Genomic DNA, 17235 nt, shown 5'->3' on the forward strand with positions numbered 1-17235 from the left:
CCCCTTGGCCTTGTGTTGGTGGTTTCTTGCACGAGGTCTGGCCTCTTCTGCTAATCCCTAGCTACTTGAGGATAGAACTATGGCATTAATCGGAGGGTCACCTAGAAGTCCCCCATGCCCTCTCCTTGAGGACACACAGTGAATAAACTGGGGAACAGTGATGGGCTTGGCGCTCATGGAGCAAGTGGGTCTGGCCCAGGCAAGTTCCAAAAAGTTTGTTGCCATTGCTATGCTGGCTATTGGTGTATCTTGGACTGTTGGCATTTCTCACATTTGTAACTTGGGAACAGCTCTTTTCCAGGCTACTTAATTTGAATTAATTATTTTCTAGAAGTGTTACCTGTGATGAGTTTTCCATGTGAGAGCCATGAAACCATCCAGAGAGAGTAGTCCTAGTTCATTTCTAGCAGTTAGGTTTGAAAAATTGCACCCCAGCACATTGGCACTAATATCTCATATATGTGCAATAATCTAACAGGTAGCCTGCAGGGGAAGTCTCTCAAATCCTAACCAGGGCTCAGTTTTCTGAAGAAGTTAGAACAAGACACAGTAGGAGGGGTCCTGAAGGCATTTCAGGCAACCCAAGACCACCATTAGCTGTGGGAGAGTCCCAGCAACAGTGTTCTCATCTAGAAAATGCCCAGACACCTCACAGGAAGGTGAACTAACCCTCTTTTTAAAGTGCTGAGTGAGTAGGAGGTTGGAGCATCTCCAGCCTCTCTGCTGGACTAGATGTCCACTTTGTCCAGCGTGAAGCAGCAGGATTAACAGGTAAGGGGACAGGCTTTAGAACTAAGATCTGTGCAGGTAGGTGCAGATCCCACTGCCATCACTCAGCAGGCTGAGTGGCTTCAGAACAGTTACTCAACCCCTCTAAGCCTCCATTTTCCCACATGCAGATTGGGGTTATTGTGAGGATGAGACGTGATGATAGAGAGTGGCCAGTGGAACAGGAGAAGGACTCAGTGAGGATGATGAGTTGTGTAGGAGAAGAATCAAAGATGCTTTGAACTTGGCTGACCAGATGCTGATGGGGACCCAGAAGGAAGAGCAGGGATGGAGGTGAGGAACAAGTCAGGTGTGGATGGTTGAGTATGAGATGACTATAAGAGGACCACATGGGAACTGGAAACGGTGGTTCTGAGCTAAAGCAAAGATCTGGGAACCATTAACCTGCAAGCACCAGCTAAAGCTAGGATGGCAGAAAGGTGGGTGTGAGTGATTTGAGTTGAGCACTAGCACAACCCTGAGGATTATCAGCAGTGAAGGGGCAGAAAGACCAAGGTGAACCACAAAGACTGAGACAGCGACAGGCCAGAGTCAGAATGACAAACATGAGAATGTATATCATGGAAGACAAGGGAAAAGAAGGCCCCCTTTGCACTCATTTTTTGTTCAAAAAATATCTTTTTTTTACATATATGTACTGTTCATTGTTTCTAAGAACAGTTTAGAGCTTTAGCTTTTTAAATTTACATAGTTAGCAAAGGGATAAAGCCAACCACAAAATAAGAATCAACAGAATGTGGTAATCCAGTCATAAAGGACAGTCAGCTGTGCTTACACATATTGAAGAAATCAATCATCTAAGTTACAAATAAAAAGTAGTTCATTTGTGTCTTTTTTAGATTCCACTTACAAGTGATATACGGCATTTTTCTTTCTCTTTCTGGCTTACTTCACCTAGAATGACAATCTCCAGGTCCATCCATGTTGCTTCAAATGGCATTATTTTATGGCTGAGTAGTATTCCATTGTGTGTATGTGTATAGACCACATCTTCTTTGTCCTGTCATCTGTTGATTGACATTTGAGTTGTTTCCATGTCCTGGCTATCCTATATAGTGCTGCTGTGAACATTAGGGTGCATGTGTCTTTTTGAATTATATTCTTCTAAGGATATATGCCCAGGAGTGAGATTGTTGGATCATACAGTAAGTCTATTTTTAGTGTTTTTCCCCCTTTTACAGTTTTATTAGGTAGAATTACTACAGTTTGCACATATGCATTATATTCCATGTAAATGCAACATATACAATATACTGCACTTTGTTTTAGTTTACTTAGATGTACTGCTCATTGTTTCTAAGATTACAGCTTTAGCTCTAGATTTTTAAACTTACATAATTCTCAAGGGAATAAAGCCAACCACAAAATAAGAATCAACATAATGAGGTAATCCAATCATAAAGGACAGTCAAATGTGCTTACACATATTATTTGTAACTTAGATGATTGATTTCTTGAATAAGTAGTTCATTTGTGTCATTTTTTTTTTAGATTCCACATAATATATCATATAGCATTTTTCTTTCTCTTTCTGGCCCAGTTCACTTAGAATGACGATCTTCAGGTCCATCCATATTGCTGCAAAAGTCATTATTTTATTCTTTTTTATGGCTGAGTAATGTTCCATTTGTATACATGTATCACATCTTCTTTATCCAGTCATCTATTGATTGACAGTTGAGTTGTTTTGATGGCCAAACTATTGTAAATAGTGCTGCTATGAACACTGTGGGGCATGTGTCTTTTTGAATTTTATTTTTCTCTGGATATATCCCCAGGAGTGCTGGATCACATGGTAAGTCTATTCTCAGTTTTTTTTAGGAGCCTCCATACTGTCCTCCATAGTGGCTGCACCAAACTATACTCCCACCAACAGTGTAGGAGGGTTCCCTATTCTCAGCACCCTTTACAGCATCTATTGTTCGTGGACTTTTCAATGATGGCCATTTTGCCTGGTGTGAGGTGATACTTCACTGTAGTTTTGATTTGCAGTTTTCTGACAATTACTGATGTTGAGCATCTTTACATGTGCTTGTTGGACATCTGGATGTCTTCTCTGGAGAGAGGTTTGTTTAGGTCTTCTGCACATTTTTTAATGGGCTGCTTGTTTTTCTGATATTAAGGTGTATAAACTGTTAGGATATTTTGGAAATTAGTCCCTTGTTGGTCACATCACTTGCAAATATCTTCTCCCATTCTGTAGATTCTCTTTTTCTTTTAGTGATGGTATCGTTAGCTGTGCAAAAGCATTTAATGACACCTCGTTGGTTTATTTTAGCTTTTATTTCCATTACTCCATGAGCTGGTTCAAGAAATTATATTGGTACGATTTATGTCCAAGAGCGTTCTGCCTTTGTTTTCCTCTAGGACTTTCATAATATCTGGTCTTACATTTAAGTACTTTATACTACAAGATACAGTAATCAAAACAGTATGGTGGAGGCATTTATGTAGATAAATGGAATAGGATAGAAAGTCCAGAAATAAACCCATTCACTTATGGTTAACATAAACAATGGTTGCAAGTATATAAAATGAAGAAAAGACACTTTCTTCAATAACGGTGTGAAAAAAACTGGACAGCTACTGCTAGAAGATTCTCTAATACCATATACAAAAATAAACTCAAATGGAGTAAAGACTTAAGACGTAAAGGTAAGATCAAGAAATACGTTATTTTTTTCTTTCCTGGGTGGATGGATGGGGAGGGAGGGAGAGAGAGAAAGAAAAGAAGGTGGGTGGACAGGGATGTAGGTTCATAGATAGATGAACCCAAAGGTGTGTGGCTGGACAAATTGATAGGTACGTAAAGAAACAAAAAGATAGGAGGGTGGATAGGTAGGCTCATAGAAAGAGAGAGAGACAAAGAAAGAAAAAAAGAAGTGTGGGGAGGTAAGTTTCTAGATGTATGGATCCAAAGTGTGTGTGCCTGGACAAATGGATAGGTAGGTAAAGAAACAGACAAATAGGATGCATACCTGTGCAGGCAGGCTAAAAGATAGATACATAGAGACAGAGACAGAGGGGGAAGGTGAGTGATAAATAGGCGACAGAAAGAAAGGCAGGTAAAAAAAAGAATAGGAGGGTGGGTGATAAGTAAGTAGGTAGATAGGAAGGAAGGAAGGAGTATAATGAGGTAGATTTCCATATGTATGTATCCAAAGCGCACGGTGCCTGGACGAAAGGATAGGTATGTAAAGAGATAGATAAATAGGAGGGTGCGTGGCTGCGCAGTCAGGGAAAGCGAGAGGTAGATGGAAGAGAGGGAGGAAGGAAAGGTAGCTGTGTGGGTGGATAGGGTAGTAGGTTCCTAGATCGATGTATCAAAAGGTGTGTCCCTGGATGAACTGATAGGTAGGTAAAGAAACAGAATAATGGGTGGGTGGGTGGATAGGTAGGTTGATAATAGGTAGGCTGATAGATCGAAGGAAGGAAGGAAGAGTGAGGTAGGTTTCTAGAGGTATGGATCCAAAGAGTGTGCCTGGATGAATGGATAGGTAGGTAAAAAGACAGACATAGAGGGAGGGAGATAGCCTGGTAGCTAGCTAGCTAGCTAGATTGGAAAGGAACGAGAGAGAGAAAGGAAGGATGGATAGGGAGATAGGTTCCCAGATAGATGGGTCAAAAAGTGGGTGGCTGGGTGGATAGACAGGATATAAGTTAGATAGATTATAGATATATAGGTAGGTAGGTAGATCGATTGATCAGGAAGGAGAGAGGAAGGGAGGAAGAGAAAGAAGAGAAGAAGGGAGGAAGGCAGGAAAATTGGTGGGTGGATAGGGAGTTGGACTGTTAGATCGATTTATCACAGGGTGTGTGACTGGACCAATCAATAGGTAAAAAGGTAGGTAGATAGATGGGTTGGTGGATGGGGAGGGAGGAAGGGAGAAAGAAACAGAGGGTGGAAGGGAGAGAGAGGAAAAAAGAGAGAAGGGAAAGGAAGGAAGAGAGAAAGGGAGAGAGAAAGGGAGGGAGGGAAGGAAGGAAAGTTGAGTCTATGGATAGGCAGGTTCATGGGTTGGCAGATGGACGGATGGAAGGCTTGATAGGAAGGAAGCAAGAAATGAACGGAGCTTAACAATATATCTTAAGCACCAATTCTGTGTCAGGCACTTTACTAGGTGTTGAGTGTCTAGCAGTGAGCCCAACAAAGAGCTTCTGCTCTCAAGGAGCTTACAATCTAGGGAAAGAAGGAACGCTAAACCCATGTAGACAAAGGCAGAAGGTCAAGTGCTAGATGAGAAGTGCATCAAGGTGAGGGTGGAGGGGGCAGCACTGAACTAGGTGAGGCTAGAGAAGGCGTCTCAGGAAGGTGTCACTTAAGTCAACACCTGAAGGACATGAGGAAATAAACCAGGTTGACATCTGGGGAACAACCAATGCACAGGTGCAGGAGGGTGGCATGCCACCTGCACGGGGCGCGTGGGAAAGGGAGAGAAAAGCCCGAGATGTTTGTGGCTTTGTTGGCTTCAGGTAAGACTTGGACCTTGTTCTTAGTGAGAAGGGTTGTTATTGGGGTGGAGGGAGTTGAGCCAACTTGTATTTCTGTGGAATCAAGGAGCACAGTCTGGATGCTCAAGCAATTACTCAAAGGACAGATTTGGCTTGAGCCCAGTGGCCTGAGGTAGAAGTGGTAAATGTGTTCAATTCTGAATATATGTTTTTTTTAATTGAAGTAGCATCAGTTACAATGTGTCAGTTTCTGGTGTACAGCACAGTGTCCCAGTCATGCATATACATACATAGATTCATTTTCATTAAATGTTATTACAAGATATTGAACATAGTTCCCTGTGCTGTACAGAAGAAACTTTTTTAAATCTATTTTTATATATAGTGGCTAGCGTTTGTAAATCTCAAACTCCCAAATTTATCCCTTTCCACCCACTTTCCCCAGTAACCATACGATTGTTTACTATGTCTGCAAGTCTGTTTTTGTTTTGTAGATAAGGTCATAATTCCGCATATGAGTGCTATCATAGAGTATTTTTCTTTCTCTTTCTGGCTTACTTAAATTGCTGCAAATGGCGTTATTTTATTCTTTCTTATGGCTGAGTAGTATTCTAGTGTATAAATACACCACAACTTCTTTATCCAGTCATCTGTTGATGGACATTTAGGTTGCTTCCATGTCTTGGCTGTTGTCTATAGTGTTGCTATGAACGTTGGGGTGCAGGTGTCTTTTAGAATTAGAGTTCCCTCCGGATATATGCCCAGAAGCGGGATTGCTGGATCATACGGTAAGTCTATTTTTAGTTTTTTTTGTGAGGAATCTCCATACTATTTTCCATAATGGCTGTACCAAACTACATTCTACACTGAATATATTGTTGAAGGTAAAGCCGAAGGCCTTTTGATGCATTGGATGAAGGCCGAGGGCGTGCACAGCAAAAGTGGAGTAAAGATGACCTCAAAGGTTTTGGTTTAAGGAAGTAAAAAGGGAGCTGCCCTTTTTTTTTTTTTCAATGGAATGAGCAGTCTTGGTAAGTAACATTGAGAGTTGACTTTATACTTACAAGTTTGAGATGTAAATTAACCAAGTAGAGCTAAGTCATGGGCTATTGAGTCTGGAATTCAGAGAAGAAGGCTGGCTGAGCTAAAGATACAAATTTGGGAGTTGTAAGCACATAGACTGTATTTAAAGTCATAGGTTTGGATTAACAAAGATTAACAAAGGCAGTGGAGTTGAGAGAAGTCATTCAGGAGTGAACCCTGAGCCTTCCAGCTCTACATATCAGCAAAGGGATAGGATTGAGTGACAGAGAAGGATCAGCCACTGGAGAGGAAGGAGGGAAAAGAATGACAGATAGTCAACACAGTGTCAGAGATTGCCCCAGGTTCATTTAAATGGTGGTGGAGGTTTAATTTAGTAACTGAGAAGTCTACATGGAGCTTGGTGAGAACACAGCCAGCTCTGTGCTGAGGACTAAAGCCAGAAGATTAAGGAGCATGTGGGACGTGTGGCAGCAGACAGAGTGTGTAGGTAACTCTTTCAGGAGTCTAGCCATTAACAGAAGTGTTTTACGTGATGGATGGGGATGAGGAGAGGGAGGAGGTAGCACACCGGAGTGGAAGAACATGGATCTGGCAGCTGCTGACGGAGAGTGACAGCCTTAGAAGGAGCAGGAGGAAGTGAAAGATGAGCAGAACCGGAAAGGAAAAGCTGGAGATGCAGGAATGCACGTGTGCTGTGCTCTGTGGATGCAAAGGAGCCTGAGAGGGGGAGCATCAGGGGAGAAGGAACCTAGCAATGGTGGGGAGAACAGGATTAAGAAGACCCATGGCAGCCTGTCTCCTCCACAGGAAGAAATCTGTCCTCAAAGGGAAGGAGGTGCCACCCAGCCCTGCCAGTGGGCTTCAGCCGTGAACGTCAGGCACCGCTACATCTACGTGGCCCAGCCAGCGCTGAGCAGAGTCCTCGTGGTCGACGTGCAAGCCCAGAAAGTCCTCCAGGTACATCTCTCGGAGGGAGGGGGAGGGATGGAGGGGACTGTGGTGCTGGGGCACAGCCTGACACACACAGCCCTCTGCCTTCTGCATACTCCCCAGCTCTAGGAGAGGTGGTCAGACTTAGGGGGAAGGCGAAGAAGATTCATGTGCATTTCTCATCAAACATCACCTACTATGTGCCATACTTTGGTCTAGGTGCTTGGAAAACAACCATCAATATGCAAGCCGAACAACTTCTAGTTGGGGAGACAGACCCTCAATCAGAAGTTCAGGGCGCTGTAGACAGTCAGAGCTATTTACAGGTTATATAGGACAGAGGAACTGCAGGACTTTGTTAAAGTGGCTCCTCCCTCCAGAGGTGAACAGAATCTGAGATCTGAATGCCAAGTGGGATTCCTGCTCTGGCAGCAGAGGGAAAGGCAGTGGGGCTAGAGTAGAGTGATGAAGGGAAGAGTGGGATGTGCAAAGTCAGGGTTAAAGAAAGTCCACTGAGATAGCAAGCCACTATGAGTGTTTTAATCAAGAGGGTGACATAATCTGACATTTTGAGAGTCGACCTGCTGCTCAATTAAGAGCATAATGGAAGATTATGTAGAGATGTGGCCACTGAAATAATCCAGGTAAGAGATGATGACACCAGTGGAGGTGGTGAGAAGTGATCAGTCTTGATACATTTAAATGTGAGGTCCAAAGGATCTTCTGCTGGGTTGAATAATGGCCGCCAAGATGTCCACATCCTAATCCCAAGAACCTATGATGTCACCGTGTATGACAAAGGGGACTTTGCAGGTGTGATTAAATTTAAATTAAGGATTTTGAAATGGAAGAGTTAACCCTGGATTTTCTGGGTGAGCTTTAATTGCAAGGCGCAATTATCCTCAAGAGGGGGAGGCAAGAAGAAATGTGACGACAGGAGAAGGAGGCAATATAAGGACTAAATTAAGTTTGTTACAATGCTGGCTTCGAAGATTGGTGGAAGGGACTGTGAGCCAAGGAGTGCAGCTCTAGAGGCTGGAAGTCAATGAAATGCATTCTCCCCTAGAACCCCTAGAGGGAGCACCACCTTGCAGACATACTGATTTTGCTCGGTGAAATTAATTTTGGACTTCGAGCCTCCAGAACTGTAAGAGAATAAATTTGTGTTGTCTTAAGCCACCAAGTTGGTGGCAGTGTTACTGGAGCAATATGAAACTAATACACTATAATAGAGACTTTGAGCAAGACAGGGGGGTACAGGTCATGAAACAGAGGGGAGAATTAGGAATTCAGTTTTGGATCTGTTAAGTTTAAGCTGCTCTAGAATATAGTTAAGTAGAGGTGTCAAGGAAGCAATTGGATAAAAGGGTCTGTTGTCAAAGGAGAGGTCTAGGCTGGAGACATCAGCTTGGGTATCGTGGCCATATGAACTGTGTTAAACCCAGAGAACTGGAGAAAATCGCTGATAGCATAGAGGTCAAGGGTGGAGCCCTGAAGTACTCCTGATAAAGATCAGGGATGAGAGAGGAAGCCAACAAAGGGGACCAGGAAAGAGTAGCCTGAAAGGTAGAAAGAAAGTGAGGAAAGGGTGGTATTCCAGAAGCCCAAAAAAGAGCGTTTTAAGGGAGAGTTCACGGCCAGTGGCGTCATATGTTGCTGACGGCATTTGTATGTTATGAAGATTGAGAACTAACCTTTGGATTTGGTGCCACATGGATCCCCTTGGCAGGAACAGGTAGGATGATAATGGCAGAACACGAGCCTGCAGGAGTGGATTCAAGTTCGAGTCGTAAGGGAAGGAGTGGAGATGGTGAATACAGCCAGCCATTTTGAAGGGTTTTGCTGTAAATGTGAGTAAAAGTAGACAAATGAGGCATTAGCTGGAAGAGAATGCAAAAAACTTTTAAAGAAGGTGACATTACAGCATTTGCATGCTAACGGGGAAAACTGCTCCCACAACTCTCCCCTTTCTTCTGCGTCACCACAGCAGGCAGGTGTCCGTGGGATCCAGGGCATGCAGGTGGCGATGCTAGTCTTGGACGGAAAGCACATTCTTTTGTCATAACAGAAGGAAATGGAAAGTATTCAGGCACAGGTGCAAATATGTGATACAGTTGGTGATAGGTGGATGACCTTCTCTTCTGGTTGTCCCTGTTTTCTCAGTGAAGAAAGAAGGAGAATTATCACTAAGGCTGGAGGTCTGAGGAAAGAGCTGAAATTGTATGTGAGGTGGAACTGACCAGGAGAATGAGGCAGGACTGGGGGGGCCATAGTGAAGGCCCACTTAAGGATCGTGTGTGCAAATTTAAAGTCAGACCAGTGAGCAGGGTTTTGAGAATTATATTAATGTTTATCGATTTATGTTAATCCTATAGTTTTGTTAATGTTTATTTTTTACTGAAGTATAGCTGCTGTATACCTGAAACACTGTGAATCAAAGTGATTCAGTTACACATATGTATTCTCGTTTAGCTTTTCAGTCTCCTTCTCTACACTAGCTCAGAATGAGAATATGAAATATGATTGGAGAAAGTCAAGCAGAAAGGAGAGAGAATGCCTGAACTCCAGACTTAAGGGAAGTTTGGGAAGAGGGCAGACAAATGGGGTAGCTGGAGGAGAATGTGTAATCAAGGTTTTTAAGAGAGAGAGACAACAAAATATTAGTGACAGTGTCAAGGTGGTTATCATTACTGGTGGGCTAAGAAGCTCTGGGTAGATGAAGACAGTGCCAGACTGCAGGCTTTGGTAAATGAAGAGAAGCTGGCAGATGATAGAAACAAGGAGGAGTAGCTGGAGGCAGGAACAAAGGACCTGGGGTATGTGAAGCATAGGAAAACAGATACACCATCTGCTTGGGGCTTCAGGGCACAGGAAGTTTTAAGTAGAGCAGGAAAGTAAAAGGAGACTTCAAAAGTGGTGATGACTGGAGAAGAAATATATTTCAGCAGAGGTGGGCAAAATCAAGAGTTCTTTTTTGTGTGTATGTTGAGGTCATCAACAGAGGAATGAATTCTAAAGTTATCAGAGTATAGTGGATTATTTGAAACTATAGCTATACATTCAATGAGCTCACTTAGGGAAAGGATGTAGACAGAAGGAGGTCAGAGATGAAGACGTGGCACAAGCCAACATTTAGAAGTAGCTAGATGTCAGGATGAGGAAGAGAAGCCAGAGAGGTGGGAGGCTGAGTGAAGAAAACACTTCTAGAAGGGAATAGTTAACCATGTGGAATCTTGCTGAAATGTCAAGAGAAGGATCACAAAGTGATCTGTGAATTTGCCATGAAGCTCAAAAACAGTTCAGTGAAGCAATGAAGAAAAAGTGGACTCAGAGACTCCACAGACATTTCTTTAGAGAATTTTTAACCAATAGGACAGAGATGATAGCTCCCCACCCCCAACCCAGACAGGCTAGACTATGGTGGATTAAAACTGAAATTTCAGAACTTGTATTGACAAAGTGTAAGTTATGGTGGCTGCATTGGGGAGGAAGAAAATATCATTGAAACCAAGAAGGAACTGAGAAAGCAGGGATTTGAATGAAGTCACCAAACTTGGGGACAGAGAAAGTGTCAGAGAAGGCAGTGTCTTGATGAAGAAAGGGAGTGCTTAAGAGACTGGCCAATGCCAGAAAGGGCAGGGGTCATAGTCAGAGGATGTGTATCATGAAACAGAGGTTTAGAACTTATACTATATTATGAGAAGGAGAAAACATTTCCATTTGACCAGGCCACTGGGGAAGCTCTGTCCCCGGGAGACAGCAGAATGTGAGTTACAGTAGTAGGAAAAGACTACCTTGTGCTGCAGTCAGAGTCCTAGGGGCTCCAGGTGAAGGATGTACCAGGCAGCATCTGCGCCAAGTTATGAGACAGGTATTAATGGGTATCTCAAAGTCAGATGGCCCCGTGGGAGGAGCTGGGGAACGCTGAGAGGTCAAGAGGCCCCAAAGGCTTCCAGGAGAGGTGATAGGAGGGTCCTGAAACTGATTCTTGAGTGGAAAATGGAAAGCCTCTGTGTTGAGGCTTTTGCCAAGATGATCTGGTTCCCCTTTAAGTAAAATGTACAAAAAGTTTTTAAAAGGGAGAACATTATTGACAACCAACTTTATGCCTCTGAAGACAAACCCACAAGGGTTTTGCCCTGGGTTCCCAAACAGGCTCATTGCCAAAGCTGCTAAGCTGGCTTTCCACTCACCCAAGAGTGGCCCAGAAATGAATCAGCTTCTGCAACATCAATGACCAACTTGTTGCTATTTTTTTCAAGTCCATAGGTGTGGACCCCCTGCCGGCAAAGCTGTCCTACGACAAGTCACACGACCAAGTGTGGGTCCTGAGCTGGGGAGACGTGCACAAGTCCCAACCGAGCCTCCAGGTATGTTGAGCACATGGAAGCCACCTGCAGGAAAGGACTCTCTCCCTGTCTGACAGATGTCTCCTGCTTCCCTAGGTGGCTAATCACATTTATCTAATATATGTCCATGGAGGCTGAGGAGATAGTAGAAAACACCTCAGGACAATACCCTTTGGAGCAGTTAATCAGCCAGGTCTGCTGTCCAAGACAAAAATACTGATGATGGATAGGATTCTGATGTCATGACAACCAGAATGTGGCTCTTGGCCCCCACCCACCTACACCACCTGTCTCTCCTAAGCCAGGAGCTCCTGGGGCCAAGCAGGAATGAGCCTCTGGACTCCAAGCAGTGAGAAAGGAGCCAGGGCTTTCCTCACCTTGGGCCGTGTGGGCTGGGGGACAGTGTCACAGCAAGCGCTGGCTAGTAAGGAAGGAGAAAGCAGCCAGTATGTTCACACGTTACTACTGAGAGCTCCCGGTGTGCTCGGGTACAGGGAAGGTTAATAACTGGCCCTGGTCCAACCCTCAGCATACATTCAGCCACTGCACTGTGCTGCCTCCTGGGAAGAGCTTGGGCCCAGGAGGCCTCGGGGATTCCCTCCTCCACCAGTCGGGGAAGGTCAACACCAACCCGGCGTTGAGTGTGCCTGGCTCAGCCTTTCTCATCAAGGGTACATAAGACGAGGAAGCCCTACAAAAAGTGCTTTGAATGCTTGTTTCCTTAACTCTCCCAAAGATGGTGCATAGAACTGTTCTAGAGGCACAGGAGAGGTGTTAATTCATTGCATACGATGGATACCTCGGGATTGTAGGCTTATATTCTCTCCCAGAACCTCAGATGAGAAGGGCTGCAAATGGAGCCAAGTTCACCCTGTTCCCAAGATTGGTAAGAGGTCAGGGACACACAGTCTCCAGAAGCTTCCTCCCAGGGACTGGCCATCTGCCTTGCCTACCTGTGCTGGGCCAGGGGAAGGACACTCTTTCACCACCTGTAAACTGAGACTGTTGCTGCTCTGCGGACACCATCAACCTGTCCTGGGCCCCAGCAAGCTGATGACAGCTAACAGCAACTCACTGAGAGGACTCAGGGGCCAGAATAAAGGTCTCTCAGAACAGAATATAAGCCTGGAAATTTAGTCTGGTAACTGTAAGAAAGCATATAAGAAAATTCGAGAGGAGGGACTACTAAAAAAAGTTTTCCAGAAATAAAAATTAACAAAAATGATTTCCTAATTTAAAACTGCAGTAGATGAGTTGAAAAGGCATGGTTCCTACTGAGACTCAAAATAGTAGCCTGAAAGATAAAGAGCAAGAAAATCTCTCAAGTCACAGAACAAATATATATGAAAAGACTGAGATGTGAAGTCTCAAAAGGAGTTTCAAAGTCCAAAGAAATTTAGAAAGAGAAATGGTAACAGCTGGAATGGAGTCAAACATTAAATAAATTGGGAATAAAACTTCCAAGTTGAAAAAGTTTATCACATAGATTGAAAGGGATCTACAAGTTCCCAACTAAATCGATGAGGAACACCACATTTCTGCTCTTCTTGCTAAAACTCTGGACTTCCAGGAATAGGTGTGAAAATACTAGAAATTTCAAGGCAGAAAGAACAAATCACCTGTAAAAGAAAGAACCGCCAGGTTGGCATTGGACTTCCCACCTGCAACAGCAGCTCCGAGACCACAGGATCACATATCCATGTTACTAAGATAAAAGGGCTGATCGCCAAGGTATCATTTACCTTTCAGGACAGAAGAAAGGCCTGAGGATGTGCAAGAATTCAGAGAGTGTATCATGGAAGATACCAGAAAAACATCAGATGAACCAGATCAGAGACATCAAGATGGAGAACACTAAGAGGAGACAGCCCTAAGTAATAAACCTAGAGAGGAAGGTCCAAAATTAAAATACTATCGATGAGGAGAGACTATCTGGAAGTGTGTAGGTGTTAAATAAAGACATTTGAATTAGAAGAGATGCACTGAAAGTCTGATACCCGCCTATAACTAAAAGTGATAAATTATTTCAGTAAGAGTAGGGAGTGGAGGAAAGAGTAGTAAAAACACTCAAAAATGTCATCTTATGGGGATAAGAGACGCTATAGAGAATACTGTATGAAATTAATAGTTGAGAAAGTTAAATATCTACTTATTCCCAATGTGACAAACTGATTTCTCCTGTTAAAAGCAGAGATGATCACATTGGCTTTGGAAGGGAGGGAGGGAAAGAAAACTAGCTATGACCTGTTTACAAGAAACACATGAAGCAAGGTGAGAATAAAAAGCTGAACTGAAAGGAGTGGGAATAGTGATGATAGGGGAACAATAAGATATGCATGGGTGTAATATTAATATCAGACAAGGTGAAATGTAAGGTTAAATGCACTAAACAGCCTAAGGAGAGATACTATGTGAAGATGAACAGCCAAGACATAGCAAACAACATAACTAAATACATAAAACAACAGTGATTTAAAATACAAGGAGAACTTGATTTAAACTGCACCTAAGTTGTACATACCGAAAAGACAAAATAATGGCATGGGAAAATTAATATGAGTAAGGAACCTGGTTTAATATAAAGGAACCCTTTCCTCTGCCAAAAAAATTTTTCCACAGGTTCATGTATCAGTAATTACAAAGAAAATTTTAACAAATTTTGTAACAGTCGATGTTATAGGCTACATTATCTGATAATTAAAATAATTAAAATGTGGCCTAATAAGGAAACACTCCTAGATAGCTGCTGATCAAAGAGGAAATTAAAAGGGAAATTACAAACTGTCTCAAAAGCAACGAATACGAGACTCCTCTCAGCAAAACCTGTGGACACAGAGAACGCTGTGCACAAGGAATACTTGTGACTTAAAAGCCTGCTGGGGGGAATGCGGTTTGGTGCAGCCACTATGGAAAACAGTATGGAGATTCCTCAAAAGACTAGGAATAGACTTACCCTATGACCCAGGAGTCCTGCTCCTGGGCATATATCCAGAAGGAACCCTACTTCAAAAAGACACCGGCACCTCAATGTTCATAGCAGCACTATTTACAATAGCCATGACACAGAAACAGCCTAAATGTCCATCAACAGATGACTGGATAAAGATGATGTGGTATATTTATACAATGGAATACTATTCAGCCATAAAAAACGACAACATAACGTCATTTGCAGCAACATGGATGTCCCTGGAGAATGTCATTCTAAGTGAAATAAGCCAGAAAGAGAAAGAATGTTACCATATGAGATCGCTCATATGTGGACTCCAAAAAAAAAAAAAAGAAGAACATAAATACAAAACAGAAAGAGACTCATAGACATAGAATACAAACTTGTGGTTGCCAAGGGGGAGAGGATTGGGAAGGGACAGACTGGGAGTTCAAAATTTGTAGATACTGACAGGCATATGTAGACTAGATAAACAAGATTATACTGTATAGCACAGGGAAATATATACAAGATCTTGTGGTAGCTCACAGCAAAAAAAAAAATCTGACAATGAATTTATGTATGTTCATGTATAACTGGAAAATTGTGCTCTACGCTGGGATTTGACACATCATTGTAAAATGACTATAACTCAATAAAAAAATGTTAAAAAAAAAAAAAAACAACCTGCAGAGGAAGTATGTGTATTAAGAAATTAGAAAAAGAACAAACTAACTGGCAGGAAGGAATTATTTAGAAGACTGAAATTAGTAGAAACAAAACAAAGAACAAACAATAACTAGGAAACCCTTTGGAAATCTGATAAAGAAATGGACAATTGCTTGAAAAGTGCAGAAAAAAATGAACTGACCTAAGAAAAGGAAAACTTGAAAATGAACAATTACCTGAGAAGAGGTTTTTTAAAGATAAGCTCTACCACAGAAAAATGTACAGCTGAGTTTTATCAAACATTCAAAATATAATTTCAGTATGATTTGAACTATCCCAGACCATAGCAGGGAAAATGTGCAGCTCCTTAGTATTAAAAATAGAGTCCAACAGTGCATCTAAATGCTCAAGCAAGGAAAAAATTCCTGGGAGGCAGTGATGGTTCCCTCTCAGGAAATCAGTCAACATTTTTTATAACACAAGCTAATTAAAACAGAAGAAAATTATAATATTTTCAATAAGTGCTAGAAAGGCATTTAACTAAATGCAGCAGGCATTCTTAATAAAACAAACCTAAAAACAGGAATAAAAGGAAATTCATAAACATGATGAAGACCTTTTCCTAGAAACCTAGATCAAATTTTACCTAAATGACAAAACACTAAAAGCATTTTAATTAATAACAGGAATTAGACCATGCGGCTCACCATCACCATAATTGGAAAGTCTAAGAAAATGACTATGACAAGAAAATGAAATTGACTAAATAAACCTACCTTCATCTCTGTAGGCTAGGTAGGGTTCAGGAAACCACTGCTTGCAAAAGCTGCTCCGAGGAATGTCAGCAGGCACAACTTTGTGGTAAGCCATTTGGAAATGTGAACCAGAAGCCTCAAAACACTACCTCCAGTCCAGCAACCTGACATCACAGGCTGTGATCAGGGATGGAGACAAAGATTTAGCTCCAACACTGTGTTACTGAATTGTTCATATTTACAAAACATTCAAAATAATATCCTACTGTTTCTAAATATCCAACACTAAAGAACTGGTTAAACAAACTTTGCTCTGACTACATGAAAGCAGGCCTATAAATGAGGCTCATTCCACCAAGGCTCTCCCCCAGGAGCCAGTGTTCGAACCTCTGGCATCTTCTTGAATCCTGCCCATCACACTCATGCCACCTCACTCCCAGGCCCAGCTTTTAGCTGCCTCTCAGCCTGTCCCACTTGGTACTTTGTGCCCTGCCCTTCCGCAGCTGTCACCTCTCAGCTGTCTTCGTCCATCCCCCTGAAGCTGACGCTCAGACTTCCTCACCTCATGCTGATTACCACCTAACCCAATAAAATCTCCTGCTATCCAGCCACCAGTGTGCACCTCCTGAACCAAGCCAAAGAGCCAGCAACTTTGAGAGGCTCAACAGTGATCTCTTGCTTACAAACGTGCCAAGCCATGTGCTAGGACACAGGCCAAGAAGGAACTCGTGACTCACTAGAGAAACAAGGCTGATGAGCCCACATCAGTTCAATGGCCCATGACTACTGGGTTTTGATGAAGTAACCTCTGAATATAGGGTGTCAGAATGGTGAAGCGTGAGTGACACTGACCGCTGACAGCCTGTAATTTTCCATCTCTGTTATAAGCTAAAATGACAGGCCTGATACCAAGCAATCATTGCATGGCTTCTTGGAATTCTCTGGCATTTTCGCCCAGACTCCCTAAGATCCAGTTTCCTGATACTGATATGTTCTCAGTGCCCACTTCTGAGTTTTGTGCCATGGACCTGCCGTGGAGGTGTCATTTGGCCATTTATTTTTTAATCACAGGAAAATAACCTAACTGTAGAGCTGCCCCAAGACTGAATATCACAGCCCTCATCATTCTACTCCGGCATTCTGCCAGCTGACCCCCTGAGGGACACATGATTCAAAAAACTTTTATGACAAGACAAACAGCACCCGGCCTGCTTCCTAGGGCAGGTTTGAGGCTGGAGTAAGAGCCAGAAGGCAGTCCCACCCTTAAAAGGTAAAAAGCATCCAGAGCTCTAAGCCATGAGAGTCACAAAGGCCCACC

The 17235-nt window shown here is 42.7% G+C and overlaps 1 protein-coding gene and 2 long non-coding RNA genes across 8 annotated transcripts in view; 1 reads left to right on the plus strand and 2 right to left on the minus strand.

Annotated features, from left to right (window-relative positions):
- FSTL4 (follistatin like 4) overlaps positions 1 to 17235 on the plus strand; it is a 471313-nt gene that overhangs the window by 444451 nt on the left and 9627 nt on the right. For all 6 annotated transcript variants that reach the window (XM_072957366.1, XM_072957368.1, XM_072957375.1 and 3 more), the window contains 2 exons: positions 7093 to 7242; positions 11478 to 11585. In XM_072957366.1, coding sequence (XP_072813467.1) covers positions 7093 to 7242; positions 11478 to 11585 — 258 coding nt within the window. The remainder of the gene's footprint in view (positions 1 to 7092; positions 7243 to 11477; positions 11586 to 17235) is intronic.
- On the minus strand, positions 1167 to 16563 carry LOC140693819 (uncharacterized). The gene is made up of 4 exons (XR_012069521.1): positions 16480 to 16563; positions 15939 to 16094; positions 8910 to 9057; positions 1167 to 3025 (listed from the first exon to the last, which is right to left on the minus strand). It is a non-coding gene; the product is annotated as an uncharacterized lncRNA (long non-coding RNA).
- Positions 9166 to 11855, minus strand: LOC140693843 (uncharacterized). Its single transcript, XR_012069550.1, has 3 exons — positions 11409 to 11855; positions 11010 to 11065; positions 9166 to 9366 (listed from the first exon to the last, which is right to left on the minus strand). It is a non-coding gene; the product is annotated as an uncharacterized lncRNA (long non-coding RNA).

Source organism: Vicugna pacos, chromosome 3 (genome assembly GCF_048564905.1).
Source record: "Vicugna pacos chromosome 3, VicPac4, whole genome shotgun sequence".
NCBI classification, from domain to species: Eukaryota; Metazoa; Chordata; class Mammalia; order Artiodactyla; family Camelidae; genus Vicugna; species Vicugna pacos.